Raw genomic sequence first — 20,284 nt, forward strand, 5'->3', positions numbered from 1 at the left:
GTAAGTAAAGACTCACAACTGTCATGCTGAAGCAGGTTAAAGCAACTCTATCCTGGATTCCTTTTATAACGAGGCAGAGTCATTTTCTTGGAACCTGATTTACCAGATGTCGAGGCTACAGTGGGGAGCACAGGGATTACACAAATCAAAGTGGATTCTTTAGTCATTTAGTTTTCTGTGGAAGGAAGCTGCTCAGATTCCAGGTGCTATGATGATTCTCAACTACAGTGTAAAATTACAGTAACGGAGGGATTTGGGGAAGGTGGGAGAATGAAACCCAAAATCCCTTGTCCAAAATCCCATTAGAGAGAATGAAGCTTGGTCACAGAGGACAATACCAACATGCCAAACGTAACAGTAAATGAAGTTGGGTCAATTTTCCTATCAAAAAATAAAAACTCAGTGGGAATAAAAACCAAAATTCAGTAATAAAAGATAAACAAAATGAACAAAAATGGTTAAAAGCAAAAGCATGGACAAATAACATAGGGGTCAAAATCTCATTTAAAAAATTATACAGTTCACCAGAAGGAGCGTGGAGAGAGTCATTTTATACTAAGCTCTAGGTTGCATTAGAGATTCAATAGTAATGAGCTTGTATTAATAATATCAAATAGTACTGCAACAGAACACTTCAAAAATAGAAATATCATCATGCATTTTCACAAATAATGGTAGCAGGATATTTTAAGAACATTTGGAATCAGAGAATAAAATCTTGAAAAATATGATTGTTTCCTTGGTGGAACTATGTTATGCTTTGTCTTCAATAGTATCCCCCTACCTCGTGCCCAGGGAGTATTTTCCAAAATCGATATAAAAGGCTACATACAAAGGGGGTTCTGGTCAAGAGTATCCCCATTCCTCTCAGATCCTCTTGCTAAAAATAAAAAATCTTGTATCCAACAGAACAGATAAGCACAGGAGGACTTTGAGAGACCAGCAGGATTGCCTCGGGGCTCGATGAAGGACACCCGGAGCTCTTTGGAATTCTTTGTTGCTTCCCGTGCCTCTCAGACAGGCCACTGTGGAAGCCTCTATCTGAAACCACCCACAGGCACAGATAAAAACAGCTTCAAATAACCTTTCCCCAGTCAGAAACTAGGGAAAGGGTGGCCTGATTACAGAAAGCCTTCAGGAATATCCTCTTTAACAGAGAGAACTTTCATTCTACCGCCTGCTCCACAGAAGCTGGCAGAAACCAATGGCCCACTGAGAAGTAGGTGGTGTACTGATTCCCTCCTGGGTGAGAAACTGATATGATTCCATTTTTGAGGAACTAGCTTCTACCCTCAAGGCTTGTCCAGAGGGAGGGGACATGACCCCTGTCCTTAGAAAGACCCACAGAGCCTCCTAGGCACATACCCACCCTGCTGAGTTGGTTGTCTGTAAATAACAGGAGAGATCTGTGGCGCCAGGTGTCCCTGATTCAGTTACTCTAGGTGACGACCCATAGCAACCCCCTAGCAATCATCAATCAGCATGAGACAGGGAAAATATCTGAAATGCCAGGTGACCCTCCCAGTAGTTTCGGTGATTGATAACATGATTAGGCAACCCTGCAAGTTTAACCAATCGGTTCAAATGTATCCACCTCTTGTACTAACCAATCACCCCTACCCAACTTGTTCCCGCCAGTGAATGTGCTAATCAATGTTAAGAGTTGTTGTTTGATTTTCCCACCATGTGAAATGGTTTGCTGTGTGATGTTGTGATGCTGACAGTATCCCCCGCAAAACCTATAAATCCTCACTGAACTAAGGGTCAGGAACTCACTCCCCGGGACCGCTGCATTGGCGAGTCCAGGCTCCAGCTTGCAATAAAGACTCTTGTGTGATTGCATCAGACTCAGCTCCTGGAGGTCTACCCATGAATCTGGCATTACAATCAGGGAGCTGGGCTGGCGAGGATGTGGGGAAAAGGGTACTCTTGTACATTGCTGGTGGGACTGCAAAATGGTGAGGCCAATATGGAAAGCATTATGGAGATTCCTGGGAAAGCTGGGAATGGAACCACCATTTGACCCAGCTATTGCCCTTCTCGGACTATTCCCTGAAGACCTCAAAAGAGCGTACTACAGGGATACTGCCACATCGATGTTCATAGCAGCACAATTCACAATAGCTAGACTGTGGAACCAACCCTGATGCCCCTCAATAGATGAATGGATAAAAAAATGTGGCATTTATACACAATGGAGTACTACGCAGCACTAAGAAATGACAAAATCATGGAATTTGCAGGGAAATGGATGGCATTAGAGCAGATTATGCTAAGTGAAGCTAGCCAATCCCTAAAAAACAAATGCCAAATGTCTTCTTTGATATAATGAGAGCAACCAAGAACAGAGCAGGGAGGAAGAGCAGGAGGAAAAGATTAACATTAAGCAGAGTCATGAAGTGGGAGGGAAAGGGAGAGAAAAGGGAAATTGCTTGGAAATGGAAGGAGACCCTCATTGTTATACAAAATTACATATAAGAGTTTGTGAGGGGAATGGGAAAAAAATAAGGAGAGAAATGAATTACAGTAGATGGGGTAGAGAGAGAAGATGGGAGGGGAGGGGAGGGGGGATAGTAGAGGATAGGAAAGGTAGCAGAATACAACAGTTACTATTATGGTATTATGTAAAAATGTGGATGTGTAACCGATGTGATTCTGCAATCTTTGTAATGTTTTGAATAACCAATAAAAAAAAAAAAAAACAATCAGGGAGCTGGTCTTCTACAACCTCACCAAGTGAAACGGGGGCTGAGTGTACAAGGTAGTGCCAGGGCCATGTTGACCCTTCAATCTCAGCTGGCAGCAACAAGAATTATCCGGTGGTACTGTTACTAAAACTTGCCCAGAGACACTACTTGGATCCTGGGCTTTCTGGATTCATCTGTCCATACACATAAGAAATGGGCAAATGGTAGAAAAAGGAATTTTATGCAATTTGATCAAACTAGGAAGAAGCGGCTTGATTCCTTCTCCCTTGATCCCATAGAAGCATGGCTGGTTTATAGATACAAAAGGCTAGTGATATACATATGTAGTTTTAGTTAGGCTGCGCTAATCAGAAAATATGTCAGTTTTAATTTCCTTGGTGTTTGTCTTCAGCGTGAGGAAGATTTCTCAGTGGGAGGCAGTTCAGAAGTTAGAACAATTTGGAGCTTTTCATTTCAAAGGGGGGCCGTTTCAAATTCCCCATTTACTTGATCTCTCAATCTTGAGGTAATTGGGGCTCCATGTCATCTGACTGGAAGTCCATTACTGAGTCGGTGTGCAGATCCCATCAAGGAACTTGAACATAAGGAATTAGAAACTTATTTCTGAAGGGGGCAGAGTCTGAAATATTCTAACAGCTCCACCTAGGAGATGAGCCTCAGTGCTAATTTGCATAAGAATGCTTCCATAGCCTCCTGGCTGGTTCACCAGAAACTATTGTGAGTAGGGGCTCAGCAGCACTCCCCATTCCCCATTCCCCAGCTGAACCTCCATCACACCTGGGAGCCACGAGAAAAACAGACGGTGTGAGTCAGAACAACTGACGCTCCGCTTCTTCCCTGTGCCAGCAAGGCCTGGTGGGGAGCCGTGTCTCTCCCACCCGGTGTCAGTGGGGCAGAAGAATAAGGGAAGGCAGCAAGGATAACAGACCCACTGCTACCCCAGTTCTGGTAAGGTGTAAGTGGGCTCTGAGAGAGAGCTGGACTTCCACCCCACCCATCTGCAGTGAGACCACATACAGGCCAAATAGCCTGGGTGGTGTCCCTGGGCCCAGCAGGAAGCCACACACCACGCGCGCACACACACACACACACACACACACACACTCTGGCCTTGTGCTACACCTCAACAGGGGTACTGCTGCCTGCAAAAGGAGATCACGATATCAACAATTCTAGGATCCCGTACAAAAATCACTAGTCGTACCAAGAATAAGGGAGATCTCAAACTGAATGAAAGAAGACAACCCAGAGAGACCAACCCGAGAAGAACCAGGCTGAATTATCAGATGAGATGTTCAAGTAGTCATCGTAACAGTGCTAGAAACAAACAGAAAAAAGGGAGAATCTCGGCAAAGAAACGGGAGTTATAATCAAAAACCAAAAGGAAAGGAGAGGACTAAAGATGACCTAAGTAAACCCTGAACAGGCTAGATAGACTGGTGATGACAAAGGACAGGATCCACCAGGACGGATCAGTGGGATTTGCCTGATCTGAACAACAGAGAGAAAACTAACTGGAAAAGAATTGGAGTGAGGGTCAGGGATCTGCCAGATGAAAGGGGAGCTCACTTTGCTTCGTGGGAGCTACAGAGGAAAGGGGGCAAAATAGGATTGGGAAGTGCTCAAAGGAATAATGACTGAAAAGTCCCCCAATTTGGTGAAATATGGAAATCTACAGATTGAAGAAGCGGAGCAACCCCTCAAAGAGGGCAAACCAAGGAAATCCTATCGAGATGCAGCACAATTAAATGGGTGAGAACTGAAGACAAGGAAAACCCTGACAACCAAGGGGAGGTGATGTGATACTTAGAGAGAGACATGAATCTGTGCTCGTTTGTTTGCTCTTTGAGACAGGGTCTTGCAATGCTGTCCAGGCTGGTCTTGAACTTGTGGGCTCAGGTGATCCTCCAGCCTTGCCCTCCCAAGTGCTGGGGAGTACAGGTGTGCACCCCCCGCCCAGCTGACGAAATTCTCTTCGGAGAACCACAGGGAACAGACAGAAATGGCAAAACACTTCCAAATGCTGAAAGAAAAGAACTGACCACAGCAAATTCCATATCCACCAAAAATATCCTTCAGTAATTATGGAAGAATACAGATATTCTCAGATGAAGAAAAAGTAGGAATTCGGCAATAGCAAACACACCTTTAAGAAATAGCAAAGGGAAAATCGTGCAGAGGCACCTGTCCCTCAATTTAGTGGTGTTCCCCCTGAGGCTGGAGGGTGGGGAAGGAAGGAGGGGCAAGTTTTGACTGTATTGTTGAAATTCACTCCTTTGAAGAACAGAAAGCTACCTGAGGTGGATATAGCAAACTATAAAAAGAATGCTTATTTTGTTATTTTCTGTGATAAGTATATGGGCATATTAAGTATTTTATAATTCAAAAATTAAGTTGCCTTTTAAAGGACATTCTCTTACTCTCTCAAATATTAAAATTTAAGTTTTTTATTAATTCCTTATAATTATGCATAATCACACATGCATGGAATATAATTTCCTCCCCTTCAGTCCCCAGTACTTCCTATTCCCGCCCCCTCATTTCCCTTCCTCCACTCTACTGGTCTTCCTCCTATTAATTGTTTTTTTTTTTAATTGGTGTTTTATTGGTATACATAAAGGTGGAATTCATTCTGGAATATTCAAACACGCAGATGGCATAACGTGGTCCAATTCAAGGAGTCTGGCTTATTTCTCTCAGCATGATATTCTCTGCTCCCATCATTTTACCATTCTCCTTTATGGTCGAGTTAAACTCCACTGTGTATTTATTCATTTTCTTAATTCACTCATCTGTTGACAGGCACCTGGGTTTCATAACTTGGCTATTGTGCTGATACAAACACTGATGTGCCTGAACATTATTGCATGCTGATTTTAGTTCTTTTGGATAAATACCAAGAAGTAGAACAGCTAGGTCATATGGAGTTCCATTCCTAGTCTTTTGAGGAATCTCCACACTGTTTTCCAAAGTGGTGGTGCTAATTTGTAGTTTCATCAACAACGTATGAGTTACCTTTACTTCCACATTCTCTCCAGCATTTATAGTCTTGATGGCTGCCATTCCAACTGGAGGGAGATGAAATCTCAATGTAGTTTTGATTTGCATTTCCCTGTTTGCAAGGACTGTTAAATATTTTTTTTTTTTGTATTTTTTGGCCATTTGTATTTCTCCATTTGTATTTCTTCTTTGGAGAAATGTCTGTTCATGTTTTTTTCCCCATTTACTGATTGCATTATTTATTTGTGCCAAGTTTTTTGAGTTATTTACATATTCTGGATATTAATCCCTTATCAGAAGAGTAACTGGCAAAGATTTTGCCTGCTTCTGTAGACTCATTCTTCACATATTATTGTTTCCTTTGCTATGAAGAGCTTTTTAATTGAACGCTGTCCCACTTATTGATTCTTGGTTTTATTCTTGAACTTTAGGGGTCTTATTAAGGAAGGCAGTGCCTGTACCAATTTGATGGTGCTGACCCTGTGTTTTCTTCTAGCGGTTGATTCTCTGGCCTAATTCCTAGGTCTTTGAGTCACTTTGATTTGATTTTTGTGCAGGATAAGAGATCAGGATCCAGTTTCATTTTTCTGCATATGAACATTCAGTTTTCTCAGCACCATTTGTTTGAAAGGCTATCTTTTCTCCAATATGTATTTTTGGCACTTTTGTCAAGTATCAGATGACTCTAAGTATGTGGGTTTGTCTCTGTGCCTTCTATTCTATTCCATGGTCTTTATATCTATTTTGATGCTAACACCATGCTGTTTTGGTCATTATAGCTTTGTACTATAATTTAAGATCAGATCTTGGTGATGTCTCCCGCCAAGATCTGATCTTGCTCAGGATGGCTTTGGATATTGGGTATTTTATTCTTCCTGATGAATTTTAGGACTGTTTTTTTTTTCTAGGACTGTGAAGAACATCATTGTTATTTTGATAGGATTTCACTGAATCTGTATAATGGTTTTGGTAATATGCCCTTTTGACAATATTAATTCTGCCTATCTAAAAACATGGGAGGTCTTTCTATCTTCTAAGGCCTTCTTCAATTTTTTTCCTTTGGTGCTCTATAGTTTTCATTGTGGAGGTCTGAGTGTTTTATTTTATTTGAAGGTATTGTGGACAGGATGCCTTTCTTGATTTCCTCTCTCGGTAGATTCATTGTTGGAGTAGAGGAAAACTGTTGATTTATGAATGTTTATCTTGTATCCTCCTACTCTATTGAATTTATCAGCTCTAAAAGCATTCTGGTGAGATTTTGGGGGTATTCTATATATAGGGTCATGTCATCAGCAAACAGTTTGAATTCTTTTTATCCTATTTTCATCCCTTTAATTTCCTTCTCTTGTCTGATGACTGAACCAGAGTCATCAGACTAGAGTTTTAAGAACGACATCAAATAAGAGTGGTGAGAGTGGAAATCTTGTCTTGTTCTTGACTGTAGAGGAAATGCATTTAGTTTTTGTCCAGTCAGTATGATGTTGGCTTGGGTTTGTCATATATAGCTTTTATAATGTTGAAGTTCATTCTGTCCCTAGGTTCTCCAGCATTTTAAACCTGAAATGGTGACAGATTTTGTCAAAGGCCTTTTCTGCATCTATTGATATGATCATATGATTCTTGTTCTTAATTCACATTTATGTGCATTACATTTATTGATCTGTGTATTTTGAACCAACCTCACAACCCTAGGGTGATGCCTATTTGGTCATGGTGAACTGTCTTCTTGATGTGTTTTGTAAATGTGATTTGCTAAGATTGTACTGAGTATTTTTGCATCTATGTTCATCAGGGATATTGGTCTGTAGGTTTCTTTCTTGATGTGTCTGTTTTTTTTTTTTGGTGGGGGGGTTGTACCATGGATTGAATTCAGGGGCACTCAACCACTGAGCCACATCCCTGGCCCTTTGTGTATTTTATTTAGAGACAGGGCCTCACTGAGTTGCTTAATATGCCTCACTGTTGTTGAACCTGGCTGTGAACTCATGATCTTCCTGCCTTAGCCTCCCTAGCTGCTGGGATTACAGGTGTGTGCCACTGCGCCTGGCTTTGTCTGGTTTTGGTATTAGGGTGATAATGCCTTCATAGAATGAATTTGGCAGTGTTCTCTCCCTTTCTGTTTCGTGGAATAATTTGAGTAAGTTTGGTGTCAGTTTTTCTTTAAAGGTTTGCTAGAACTTGGCTGAGAATCTATATGGTTTTTGGTCTTTTTCGAGGAAGGCTTTTAATCACTGCCTCAATATCATTGCTTGATATTGGTCCGTTTAGGTTTTCTACATCTTCAATTTGATCTGTTGTATGTGCGTAGAAATTTGTCAGTATCTTCTAAACTTTTCAATTTTTTTGAAGTACAAATTTTCAAAATACGTTCTAATGATCCTCTGTATTTTAGAAGTGTCTGTGGTGGTATCACCTTGTTCATCTGTAATTTTGTTGATTTGGGTATTTCTTTTGGTTAGTTTGGCTAAGGGTTCATCAATCTTGTTTATTTTTGCAAAGAACCAACTCTTTTTCATATTAGCCCCTTTTTTTTTCTCAATTTCATTAATTTTGGATCTAATCTTACTTCCCGTCTTCTACTGATTTTGAAATCACTTTGTTCTTTCTATTCTAGAGGCTTGAGAGGTACCATTAAATTGTTTATTTGGGATCTTTTTGTTGGTTTTAAAAAAATTTTCTGATTAGTTATATAGGACAATAGACTGCATCTGCATTTTGACATATTGTACACAAATGGAGCACAACTTTTCATTCCTCTGGTGTACATGGTGTAGTCATACCAGTAGTTTTTCTTGTTTAATGTATGCATTCAATGCTATAAACTTTCCTTTTAGAACTATCTTTGTATTGTGCCAGAGATTTTGATATGTTGTATCTGTTCTCATTTGTTTCTAAGAATTTCTTGATTCCTTTTCTTATTTCTTCTATGATCCATTCCTCATTTAAGAGAGTATTGTTCATGGGGCGCCTGTAATCCCAGTGACCTGACAGGCTGAGGCCAGGAGGATTTCAAGTTTGAGGCCAGCCTCAGCAACTTGGTGAGGTTCTAAGCAACTTAGCACAACACTGTCTCAAATTTTAAAATAATATAAAAGGACTGGGATGTAGTTCAATTGTAAAGTGCCCCTGGATTTAATCCCTACTGTATCAAAAAAGTATTCTTTGTTCAATCTCCATGTGTTTATGTAGTTTCTATAGCTTTTCTTGCTGTTGATTTCTAATTTCATTCCATTATGGTCTAATAAGATGCATGGGATTATATTGAGTTTTTTGTATTTGCTGATTTACATTGTAACCTAGAATATGGTCTATTTTGGAAAAGGTCCCATGAGCTGCTGAGAAGAAAGTGAATTCAATTTGATGTGAAATATTCTGTAGATGTCCATTGGACAAAATATTATGTGGATATCCAATTGACTTATAATATTATTTAGATATAATATATAATATTATTTAGATTAGAAGTCTCTTTATTAGATGGACTGTCTCTTGGTGAAAGTGCTGTGTTGAAATCACCCAATATTATTGTATTCAGGTCTATCTGGGATCAATTTTCAGGAAGAGTGTGTTTGTGTGTTTGTGTTTGTGTGTGTGTGTAATTATGTACACCAACATTTGGGGCACAATCATTTACAGTCATTATATCTTCTCTTTGATTGTTCTCTTTACCAGTATATAGCAGCCCTCTTTGTGTCTTCTGATTATTTTGTTGACATCTGCTTTGTCAGATACGAGAGTAGCTACTCCTGCTTGTTTTTGAACTCCATTTTTATAGAATATCCTTTCCATCCTTATACTTTCAGTTGGTGGATGTCTTTGCATGTAGTTGGATGTTGTTTTTTAATCCATTCTGTGAATCTATGTCTTTTAATTGGGGGGTTGAAGCCATTTACATTCAGTGTTAAGGGTAGATGCTTATTTTTTTCCTGTCATTTTTGTTTGTTTGCTTTAAATAAAGCAAATTAAATAATTAGGTCTTAATTTTCACTTAGCTAATTGCTTTTTTAGAAAGCTTCATCAATTTGAGAGTTTTGGGATTTATTTTTGAGTTCTTCTGTGTGTAGCATATCTTCAAGTATTTTTTTAATGCTGGTTTAGTGATCATGAGTATTTTTAGTTTATCCTTATCATCATGGAACAGTTTTATTTCTTCTTCAAATCTGAAAGATAGCTTTGCTGGATTATAGCAATCTTGACTGACCATTGTGGTCTTTTATGGCTTGGAATATCTTATTTTAGGGTCCAATTTGAGAAGTCAGAAGTGAGCCTTATTGGCTCACTTAAAGAAGTGTGAGCCAATATTTTTTCTCTTTAGATTTTAATATTCTTCCCTTATTTTCTATGGTTGGCTTTTTAATTATGATATGTCTTAGAGACCTTTTTTTTAAAAAAATCTTGTCTATTTGAGGTTCTATATATATCCTGTATGTGCATGTCCATCACATTTCTAAGGTTAGGAAAATTTTCTGCTATTGTTTCACTAAAAAGCTTCTTAATGCCTTTGGTCATTATATCCATATGTTCCCTTGACTCCTTGTTCCCATATATCCCAATGACTCTCAGGTTTGGTCTCTTGATGTTGTCCCAGAGTTCTTATGTATTTTGATTGTGGTCTTTTATTTTTTTCTTTATTGCATACTGAGTAGTCAAGTTTATGTACACTGTCTTCAAGGTGTGAAGTTCTATTTGCTACATAATACAATCTTTGTTGATAATTTTAAGTGGATTTTAAACTTCATTCAGTAATCTTTCATTTCCAGGAATTCTGATTGGTCTCTTTATTGAAATTGTCTTTCAGTTTCTGTATTTGCTCTCTTAATTCATTCCTTAGATCTTGTTTTAGCTCACTGAACATTTTATTAACTGAATTTTTATAGCAATTCTCTGGAATTTCATCCATTTCCCTATCTATGGGTTACTTTGTTGGGGGATTGTAGCTGGGGGGAAGACTTGTTTGCCTGTTTCCTCATGTTCTCAGAGATCGTGGACTAGCACATCTATTGAGATGGATTAAAATAAATGTCCATTGTCTACTATGAAATCTGTAAGACTAGTTGCCATAAAAAGAGAAATGGTGGGGTCAGCATTTAACATCAGCACCAACCACAAACAATTGTGAATTAGATCTAATATTAAACAGTAATTGTCAACTACATCATCCACTGTGTTAATAACCACACCAACACTGATGGTGGGGAGTAGGAATTATATCAAACAAATTGTTCTAAAAGGTAGCATAATTACATTTCCTTAGGTGAAATGAAGTAGGAAGGCAAGTGAAGAGGGGGGTGCAGGAGAGAGGTAGCAGATGACAGCCATAGAGAAGGAGGAGTAATAAATAAATAAAAGAAATAAGAGGAAAAAAGAGAGGGAAAGAAGGAATAAGGAAATTTGACAATCTACCCACATGTCAGATTTGTGGTGTATTTTCCCCTTAAAGAAGAAGGAGTAATAAGAGAAACAAAAACAAAGATACAGGGCTGGGGATATAGCTCAGTTGGTAGAGTGCTTGCCTTGCATGCACAAGGACCTGGGTTCAATCCCCAGCACCACCAAAAAAAAAAAAAAAAAAAAAAAACCACAAACCCAAGAACCCCATATAAAATCTACCCTTCAAATTCAAAACAGGCTACATAACAAATGGGTGAAGAAAAAGCAATTAAAATGAAAGAAAAATTATATGAATACATATGTATCCAGAACTTACACACACAGAATGGAAAAATTTTTTAAATATATTCTTTTTTTAAAAAAAGGGGGAAAATTTAATAAAAAACGAAGGGATTATGGTGTTTTAAAGTGGTGGCAGGGATGGATGTTTATTTCTTACACTTTTGGGCCATTCTTTGCATTTCTTTTGGGGCTGTGTACCCGTTGGACGACGGACCAGGGCTTGTTAAACCCTACTTCTTTGTGTTTCTCACCAAGCTGCCAGCCATTGGGGTCTGAACCAAAGCTAGTGGTAATACCTCCCAGCTTCCTGGCTCACAGCTTAAGATAGGATAGACTGAGGAGGACTGAAAATCAGAGTTTTGTCTGGATAGTCTAGCCCCAGAGTAGGCCTGATGGGGAGATCTAAATGGGAAGCTCCAGTGGCTGGGGCTTGGTTCTGGCTGTCTTAGGAACTTTGTTGGAAGGATTTGAGGTTAAACACTGAGTAGATGCTCATCTCTGCTGGATGTCTGGATCTCAGGAACCTCCCCAACCCATTCTAAGAGCAGGAAATCTAATTCTCTGCAGGTCTAACATATACTCACACCATGGGTGTGAGTTTCCCAGAGTCAGACCTGGAGTGCAGAAGTGTCTTCTGACCAGTTTCTGGCCTCTTCCAAGCTGTGGCTGACCAGCAACAAAGGGTTCTCGGGCCTCTTTCTCCTCAGTTTCCCAGCCTCAGTCACCACAGGCACAATCCTCCCTGCACCTGTTTCAGCCACACGGGTCTGAACTCCACAACAGGTATGGGACTGGGGCTTGTTAAATCTGACTTCTCTGTTTCTCACCAAGCTGCCAACCACTGTGGAGACGCCTGTTATAAGCCCCTGGTCTCTCACCTCTGCATGCTGCCCTGAGGCCACCTGCAGTTGGTTCCTGACCGGGCTGGCAGGCGGAGATTCTGACCAGTTTCAATCCTCAACCTGCCCCACCATCTCTGGGTCAGGTTCTACTCCACAGGTTCTCCCCAGCCTCTCCTCCTGTGCTTCCTGCAGTGGACAGGCAGGGACAGTGCTACCAACATCAGCCAAGTCGGTGTGTCTCTATCATATTGTTTCTTGTTTTGTGTTTAAAGCTTCTGAATTTCTGTGTCTGTGATTACTTGACTGTCCAGTGTTGAATGTCAGTGAATTCCCTCAATCACCCACCTCACCGAGGAGCAGTACTGCTACTTGGATCCTGAGCAGAGGAATACCTGGGGGCATGCCGTCCTCTAACCTGCTGTCTTCCCTCTGGACCCACATGTTAGATGTGTGGTGTATTTTCCCCTTAAAGGCCTAACAGAACAAAAAATCAAAATACTTACTTTTCAGAGAAAGTAGTCTGGGGCTTTTAGGCTCCTCTTTGTCAGAAGGGTTAGTTACTACCTGTGGTCTTGGTATTTGTCCTGGGTTGTGGAGGATTTGTTGATGCCCATATTTTTCAAGGGACAAGAGAGATTCAGACTCCTGGGTATTATTCTGGTAGTTCTCATGGTGATGGTGGAAATATATGAATAACGGAGGTATCCAGATCCCAAACAACAAGAACGCACAGAATAAACACTGGATTAAGATATTTCTTAGTGTAAACCTAGCATTTTTGAATGTCCGCTCTTCAATTTCCTAAATCAGAAAATTTAAGAGAAACAGTGTTAGATATTTCAATGATTTCATTTACTTTTGTTAAATCCACTTTCCAGTGTTTTAAAAACATAACCATTTTGATATCAGTCCTTATCATATACATAAAGCATATTGTTTTTCTAATTAGCAAAAAAAATCTTAAAACAGATGTTTACATGATTATTTAACATTCAGATATAGCACATATTTAAAGTCCTCAGCCCCTACTCCTGAGTCAAATAATGTGAAAAATGCCTCACTCATCTCTTATCCATGCCCAACCCATCTTGGAAAGATAGTGTACATCTGTAAAAAATCTAATATGACACCAGTCAAAAAGTTAAAAATGTAAAAGACATGCAGTGTCACATGCTACAGAGAATATGGATAATGAGAACTGTGGTCCACTCCCAAAGGGACTACAGATTTGCATAACTCTTTTGGCAATATCTGGTTAAGTTGAAGATATATACATAAGGTATATACATGTCCATCATGAGACATGTACAGGAATGCTAATTGAAGTAATGTGGGTACTGGTTTAAAAGGAGATACAATTTAGGTTTTTCTCAATAGAAGTGACAAAGTGAGGCTATTCATTCGCTGATGGAATAAATCAACTGACTACATGCACTAATATTGTGAAACCTAAAGACCATAATGTGCAAGCAGAACATGATGTGAATTTGGAAAACACAAGAAGCAGTGCCACTGTTTACAGACGCACCTGTGTGTAAAAAATGCATGCAAACGACATATACAAATTTAGTGGGTTCTGCTATCACGTTCCTGTGCTGGGCAAACATTCCTACCTTCTGACCACCAGATCAGTACCTGAGGTCACAACTACCCCAGCTAGGAAGTGCTGGGCTGCTAAGAGAGGGAAGAGAGCTCCTATCCAGGGGCTGGAGATCAGTTATGGCCAACCAGCACTGAGGAGGCTGCATCAAGGTGGGAGAGTCTAAGGTTAGAATAGAGAGTGCTTCGCAGCACAGGAGTGTTCTCCCAGGACACAGGGTTTAACACTTGGCAGAGATACTGGATGCACAATACACGTTCATTGGCTGAATGAATAATACTTTACAAATGAAATATTTGATTATGCAAAGAAAGAATATCAAACACATAACAGACGAGGAGAATTCTAACCCAGGGAAATGGTGGATTAAAACACAGAGAGCTGGAGGTGGAGCTCAGGGAGAGGGCACTTACTTAGCTGGGGTGAGGCCTGGGGCTCTGCCTCAGAACCATCAATGAATGAAACAAATCAATAAATCAACCAAAAACTGAAAAAGGAATGATGCTGTCTTAATTTCTATTATTTCCACATCTTCCTATTAAATGTATAAATTTTGAGAGAATTCTGTGTGAACGTTCTCCAAAACCCAAATGACAAAATAGACAAGATACGTAACCAGATCTAATGGACAGAGTTAGTGTATTTATAGGCTCAGATTAGGACAGAAAAACAAGTCCACGTTCTCAAGGATTCCAATTTTTAAGAAAACTTGGAGGGATTTCTCTTAAGGGGCAAACACTTGTGGAAACAGTCCCTCTCTGGTTTTCTTATTTTACCAAGATCAATCCTCGTGTTCCATTCTCATAAAGCAGAGCTCACCCTGGTTCTCTGGAGTGTTAATTTCTCCTCCCAACCCACCCTCCACCACTCCCACGAAATGCAGGAAACCTCTCATGCCAAGAGATAGGTCTAAGAGGTCTGTGATTGGTTTTTTTGATTAACTTCAGAAGAAAATCATGTTCAGTTATTTTCCTCACTAAAATATGCTGAATTTACATGATAGAAGGACACAGAATTGATTTTTAAAACATGTTTCAACAATGATTTATATGTACAACAAATACAATTTTAAGTACAACTAAAGAGAATCAGGAACTACCTAAAAGAATTCCGTAAAGAAGAAAAGAAGGCAATTAATTACCATCGACATGTGTGCGTGCGCACACACATACACACAGGCACAGATACACACATGGGGGAATCTGGATTTATAGACATTGAGTTTGTTTTGAAATGTGAGATTTTAGAGTTAGGAAAAGATGACCTTGCTTTAAATAATGCCATGACTAACTTTTAAGTAGATAATTAGTCTTTTTTTTTTAACTCCTGGCCTTCCTGGGACAATGTTAACACTGATCTCCACGTAAGGACTACACCTCTCTGATACTTTAAAAGCTTTTTCCCCTTACTGAATATTTTAAATAATAACACGTTCATTTGATAGACATGTCAAGATCCCAAAGGAGTACATAGTGAAGACCGGGCTGTTCTTCAAGAACTAAAGCCATCGGTACTCCCATTCCTCCTCCTCTAGGGTGGCATACCCAGCCTGGATGCATGCTGCCTTTTGGAGATTTGAAGACATCTTCTTCCCAATTCCTCAGCATTAGGACAATGTAAGGGTTCCCTGGAAGGGGGAACTCCCCCCACATCTTGGTCTTCCCCTTTCTGGCACACCAGCTCCCTCCACCTACCATTGAGGTAAGACTCCCTGCATCCTCTGCTTTGACAGTGTTGGACTTGCCAAGTGGAGTCATAGGCAAAATTAGGTGGGAGCCTGTGGGACGGGACTGAAAGGTGTAACTTTCTGGATGACAGATTTTTATGGTGCTGGATTATTCTAGGTTGTCCCGGCTATACAGTAGTGCTTAAAACGCAGCATTAGGTCACCTCACAAAGCCTGGTGACATCACAGGGCATGGCCACCTCCCAGAGGCCCCTCCCCATGAGCTCCAACTAGCAGGTGGAGTCCAGGAGTTCAAGAGGTCAAAAGAGGCTTCCAGAAAGACTGGCAGCCCTTGTACCTCCACTGGAGAAACAGGGAGAGCCTCGTGAGGGTCAAGGTCAAACCCTTCTCTAGTTTAGGCCTACTGTTTAGCTTTTCTGAAATAAACTTAAGAAAGATCCAAGCTTTCAAAATACCTCATGGAACTTCGAGACAAGCTAAAGGGTTATCTGACTGCCTTTTTGTTAAGGTCTGTAAACAAGTCAGATTGGCACCTGTTATTTTGCCAGAGAAATGTTAGAGTCTGTAAACAAGACTGCATGGCGCCTGGCAAAATGCCAGAGGGAGTGGTTTGTGAAGTAACAAAAGCGAGCCATTAAGTGTGGAGATTCCTGATTGGTTGACTGCTGTATCTATTTTATGCTAATTAGATAAGCTGTGTAAAATGTTTAAATACCACTCCTGTCCTACAATAAACGGCTCCTACTCCTGCTGTATCAACGTACACAAGTTATTCGTCACCCCCCGGTTATTTTGCCCAGCCAGCTGGGCTGCGGCACCTTTTAATTTTTTACTTTCCAATATATTACTCCACATTTAGATTTTAGTACCTGAGTTCAGCCAAATGCTTGTGCAACTTTGTCCCTTATGAGTCTGAGTTGATTTATGCTTCCTGAGGAGGCTGACCCAGTGGTCTGCTTCAGGTTTGTGAGAGGAAGGGGGTGGCCGGTGCCCTTCTGTTTCTTCCCTGGGGCAGGCAGGATGGGCAGGGGCTTCCAGGCCCCCACTCATGAGCCTCCTTCAGTCAGGCTGAAGGGAAAGGTGTGTCTGCTTTCGGTAACAGTAACGTAGTGTCACTCTGGGGGCCGGGGATGTCACTCAGGAGTGGCGCACATACCAAGCCCTGGGAGGGAGCTCCAGCACTGAGGAAATGAAAAGAAGTAAAAAAAGAAAGAAGGAAAATGTAAGTTGTTATTCACAATAGTCTCAAACAGGAAACAGTTGAAGTGTCATTGATAGCAGAATGGATAAATGGTGGCGTATTAATATAACGGAATGCAAATAGCAACGGAGAACCCTGAACTACAGCAACGCGGACGCACCTCAGACAAAAGGTCTAGGGTTAGAAGCAAGACCCAGGCATGCACGATGCGGTTTATATGACGTCAAGGAAAGGCACATCCGTCTGGAGTGATATCAGACCTTTGGGAGCCTGGGGTGGCACTAGGTCCAGAGAGGGGCCAGGGTTGAGCCTCTCAAGTGCCAGAATGTTCTGTGTATGTCTGATCTAGAAAAGGCATCGGGAACTGTTCACTGAAGGTCTGCCTGCTTGAATACTGAGAGCCACAGCCGAGTTGGAATGAGGCATGGCATTTTTGCCAGAACGGAGTGGTTGAGAGGTGAGGCCAGCGAGCCATAGAGATGAAGATGGTTATGTTAAGCTGTGTATTCAATTGTATATTACACCCCTGCGGTCTGCCTTGGCCCGTTACTTTGGAGTTCTCTCACTACTTTGGAGTTCTCCCGGGGATTCCTAGGGAGTTCGAGTTGGTTGGGGAAGTGCCTGAGGAGGGATTTTCCGGTTGGTGTGTGGTGTGTCGGGGAGAAGGCCGTGTGGGTGGCATTCGCGGGAGTTCGGAAATAAAGTTTGTTCCTGCTTGAGTGGCTCGTGATTTGTGCCCAGCCAGACTGCGGCACTTCAGTGGTGCTATCATGTCTGACAAAGTTAAGGAGAAAAAAAAAGTCAACACAACTTGGGGCTGGGATTCTGGCTTATTTTGTTCATTTATTTATATGCAGTGCTGAGACTCAAACCCAGTGTGTCACACATGCTAGGTGAGTGCTCTACAACTGAGCCGCAGCCACAGCCCCAGAAATGCTACATTTTGTTTAACTATTCATCAACCGGTAAACATTTTATGTGATTTCTACTTTTTGACTATTATGAATGGTGCTGCCCTGAATATTCATGCAGAGGTTTTTGTGTGGACATGAGCTTTCAATTCTCCTGAGTACCTACCTGGGAGTGAAACTGTGTATGTAACTCTATGCTTAATTTTTTGAATAATTTCCAGACTGTTTTCCAAAGTAGCTGCATCCCAAGATTTTTATTTCCAAGATTTTTCCCAAGAGAGAGGGAAATGATTTATTAACTGCCATTTTTTGGGCTGCCTGTGGCATGTGGATTGCCTAACTGGCCTCCACCATGTGTGCAGACCAACAACTGACAGTACGTTTTTAATAGATATATCTTATTCGTTCATTTCTCAGCTGGACCATTGCATACTTATGTTAATCTCCTCCTTAAAAATATAGTCTAGAAAGTTGCCACATGCCCCCAATCGATCTTCTTTACTCTTGACCCGGAAGCAAGCACTATTCTGATTTTATTCACTGTTAGTTTTTCCTTTTGTAGAATCTTATACAACAGGAAGTATGTAATATGTAGTATTTTGTGTAAAACTTCTTTCATTCAGCATAATTTTTTTGAAATTAATTCTTGTTTCATATATTACTAGTTTACTTTTAATTTTTTGAGTAGTTTTTTAGTTTGAATTATTTGGTAGTTGTTAAAAATCATGCAGGATAGGCCATAAAGCAACTGTTAGCAAAAAAAAAAAAAAAAAAAAAGATATAATTCCTTGCATCTTATCAGATCAAAATGGAATGAAATTAGAAATCAACATGAAAAAAATCCTACAGAAACTATATAAATTTACATGGAGGTTGAACAATCTATTTTAGTTGTGGATGATGCAATACTTTTATTTAATTTATTTATTTTTATATGGTGCTGGAGATTAAACCCAGCGCCTCACACCGTGCTAGGTGAGTGTTCTGCCACTGAGCCACAGCCCCAGCTTCAACAGTACACTTTTGAATGATGAATCAGTGAAAGAAGAAATCAGGGAGAAATCTAAAATTTCTTAAACTCAAATGAGAGTAGTGATACAATATGCCAGAACCTTCAGGACACTATGAAAGTAGTTCTAAGAGGAAAATTTATAGCTATGAGTGCCTACATAGGAAAATCAGAAAGATCCCAAACACCAACCTAATGATGCATCTCAAATTCCAAAACCAGTAGAAGGAAGAAAAGAATAAAGATCAGAGTTGAAATCAATGGTATTGAGGATTTTAAAAAATCAATGAAATTGACAATTAAAAAATAATACAAAGGCTGGGCATGGTGGCACATGCCTGTAATCCCAATGCTTGAAAGGCTGACACAGGAGGATCGTGAGTTCAAAGCCAGCCTCAGCAATGGCAAGGAACTAGGAAACTCAGTAAGACCCTGTCTCTAAATTAAATATAAAATAACATTGGGGATGTGGCTCAGTGGTCAAGCGCCCCTGAGTTCAAGCCCTGGTATCAAAAACAAAAACAAAAACAATCAAACAAACAAAAAACCCACAAGATGAAACAAAGAGCTGCTTCTTTAAAAAGATAAACAAAATTGGTAAGCCCTTAACTAAACTAACCAAAAGAAAAAGAAAACTCAAATTAATAAAATTAGAGATGAAAAAAGAGAAATCACCACAGATATCACAGAAACCCAGTGGATCATTAGGGACTATTTTGAAAATTTATATTCCAATAAATTAAAAAAACTAGAAGAAATGGATATATTTTGAGACAATTACAATCTGCCAAAATTGAATCCAGATGACATAGACAACCTAAGCAGACCAATAACTAGTGATGAATAGAAATACTAAAAAGTCTTCCTATAAAGAAAAGTCCAGGACCAGATGCATTCTCAGCTGAATTCTACCAAACTTTTAAAGAAGAACTAATGCCAATATTCCTTCAATTATTGCATGAAATAGAAGGGGATGGAATACTTCCAAATGTATTCCATGAAGCCAGTATCACAAAACCTCCTACCAAAACCAGAAAAGGACACATCAAGTAAAGAACACTACAGACCAATGTGCCTGGTGAACTTAGATGCAAAAAAATTTGATGAAATCTTTGCAAATTGTGCTCGACAACATATTAAGACTGTACACCACAACCAAGTTGGTTATTCCAGAGATGCATGGATGGTTTAATCTAAACAAATCAATAAATGGGGACTGGGTTGTGGCTCAGTGGTAGAGCACTTGCCTAGCATGCCTGAGGCACTGGGTTTGATCCCTGGCACCAATAAAAATAAATAAATAAAATAAAGGTATTGTGTCCATCTACAGCTAAAAAAAATTTTAAAAAATCAATAACTGTAATTTGTCACATAAACAGAATTAAGGACAAATCACATGATCATCTCAGTAGATACAGAGGAAGCCTTCAACAAAATTCAGCACCCATTCATGATAAAAACACTGAAGAAACTAGGGATAGAAGGAACCTACTTGAACATCATAAAGGCTGTACATGAAAATCTAAAGCCAACCTCCCAGTAAATGGGGAAACACTGAAAGCATTTCCTTCAAAATCTGGGACAGGACAAGGAAGTTCACTCCTATTTAATACAGTGCTAGAAATTCTAGGAGAGCAATTAAGGAAGAGAAGA

General features: G+C 40.0%; 1 protein-coding gene and 1 non-coding gene across 2 annotated transcripts in view; one reads left to right on the forward strand and one right to left on the reverse strand.

Annotated features, from left to right (window-relative positions):
* Galntl5 (polypeptide N-acetylgalactosaminyltransferase like 5) overlaps nucleotides 1–20,284 on the reverse strand; it is a 77,247-nt gene that overhangs the window by 20,693 nt on the left and 36,270 nt on the right. Inside the window, exon 3 of the mRNA XM_076842496.2 lies at nucleotides 833–880. Within this exon, the coding sequence (XP_076698611.2) occupies nucleotides 833–880 (48 nt within the window). The remainder of the gene's footprint in view (nucleotides 1–832; nucleotides 881–20,284) is intronic.
* Nucleotides 11,191–11,263, forward strand: Trnaa-ugc (transfer RNA alanine (anticodon UGC)). The gene has a single exon. It is a non-coding gene; the product is annotated as a tRNA-Ala (tRNA).

This window comes from Callospermophilus lateralis, chromosome 1 (assembly GCF_048772815.1).
Source record: "Callospermophilus lateralis isolate mCalLat2 chromosome 1, mCalLat2.hap1, whole genome shotgun sequence".
Lineage (NCBI taxonomy): Eukaryota > Metazoa > Chordata > Mammalia > Rodentia > Sciuridae > Callospermophilus > Callospermophilus lateralis.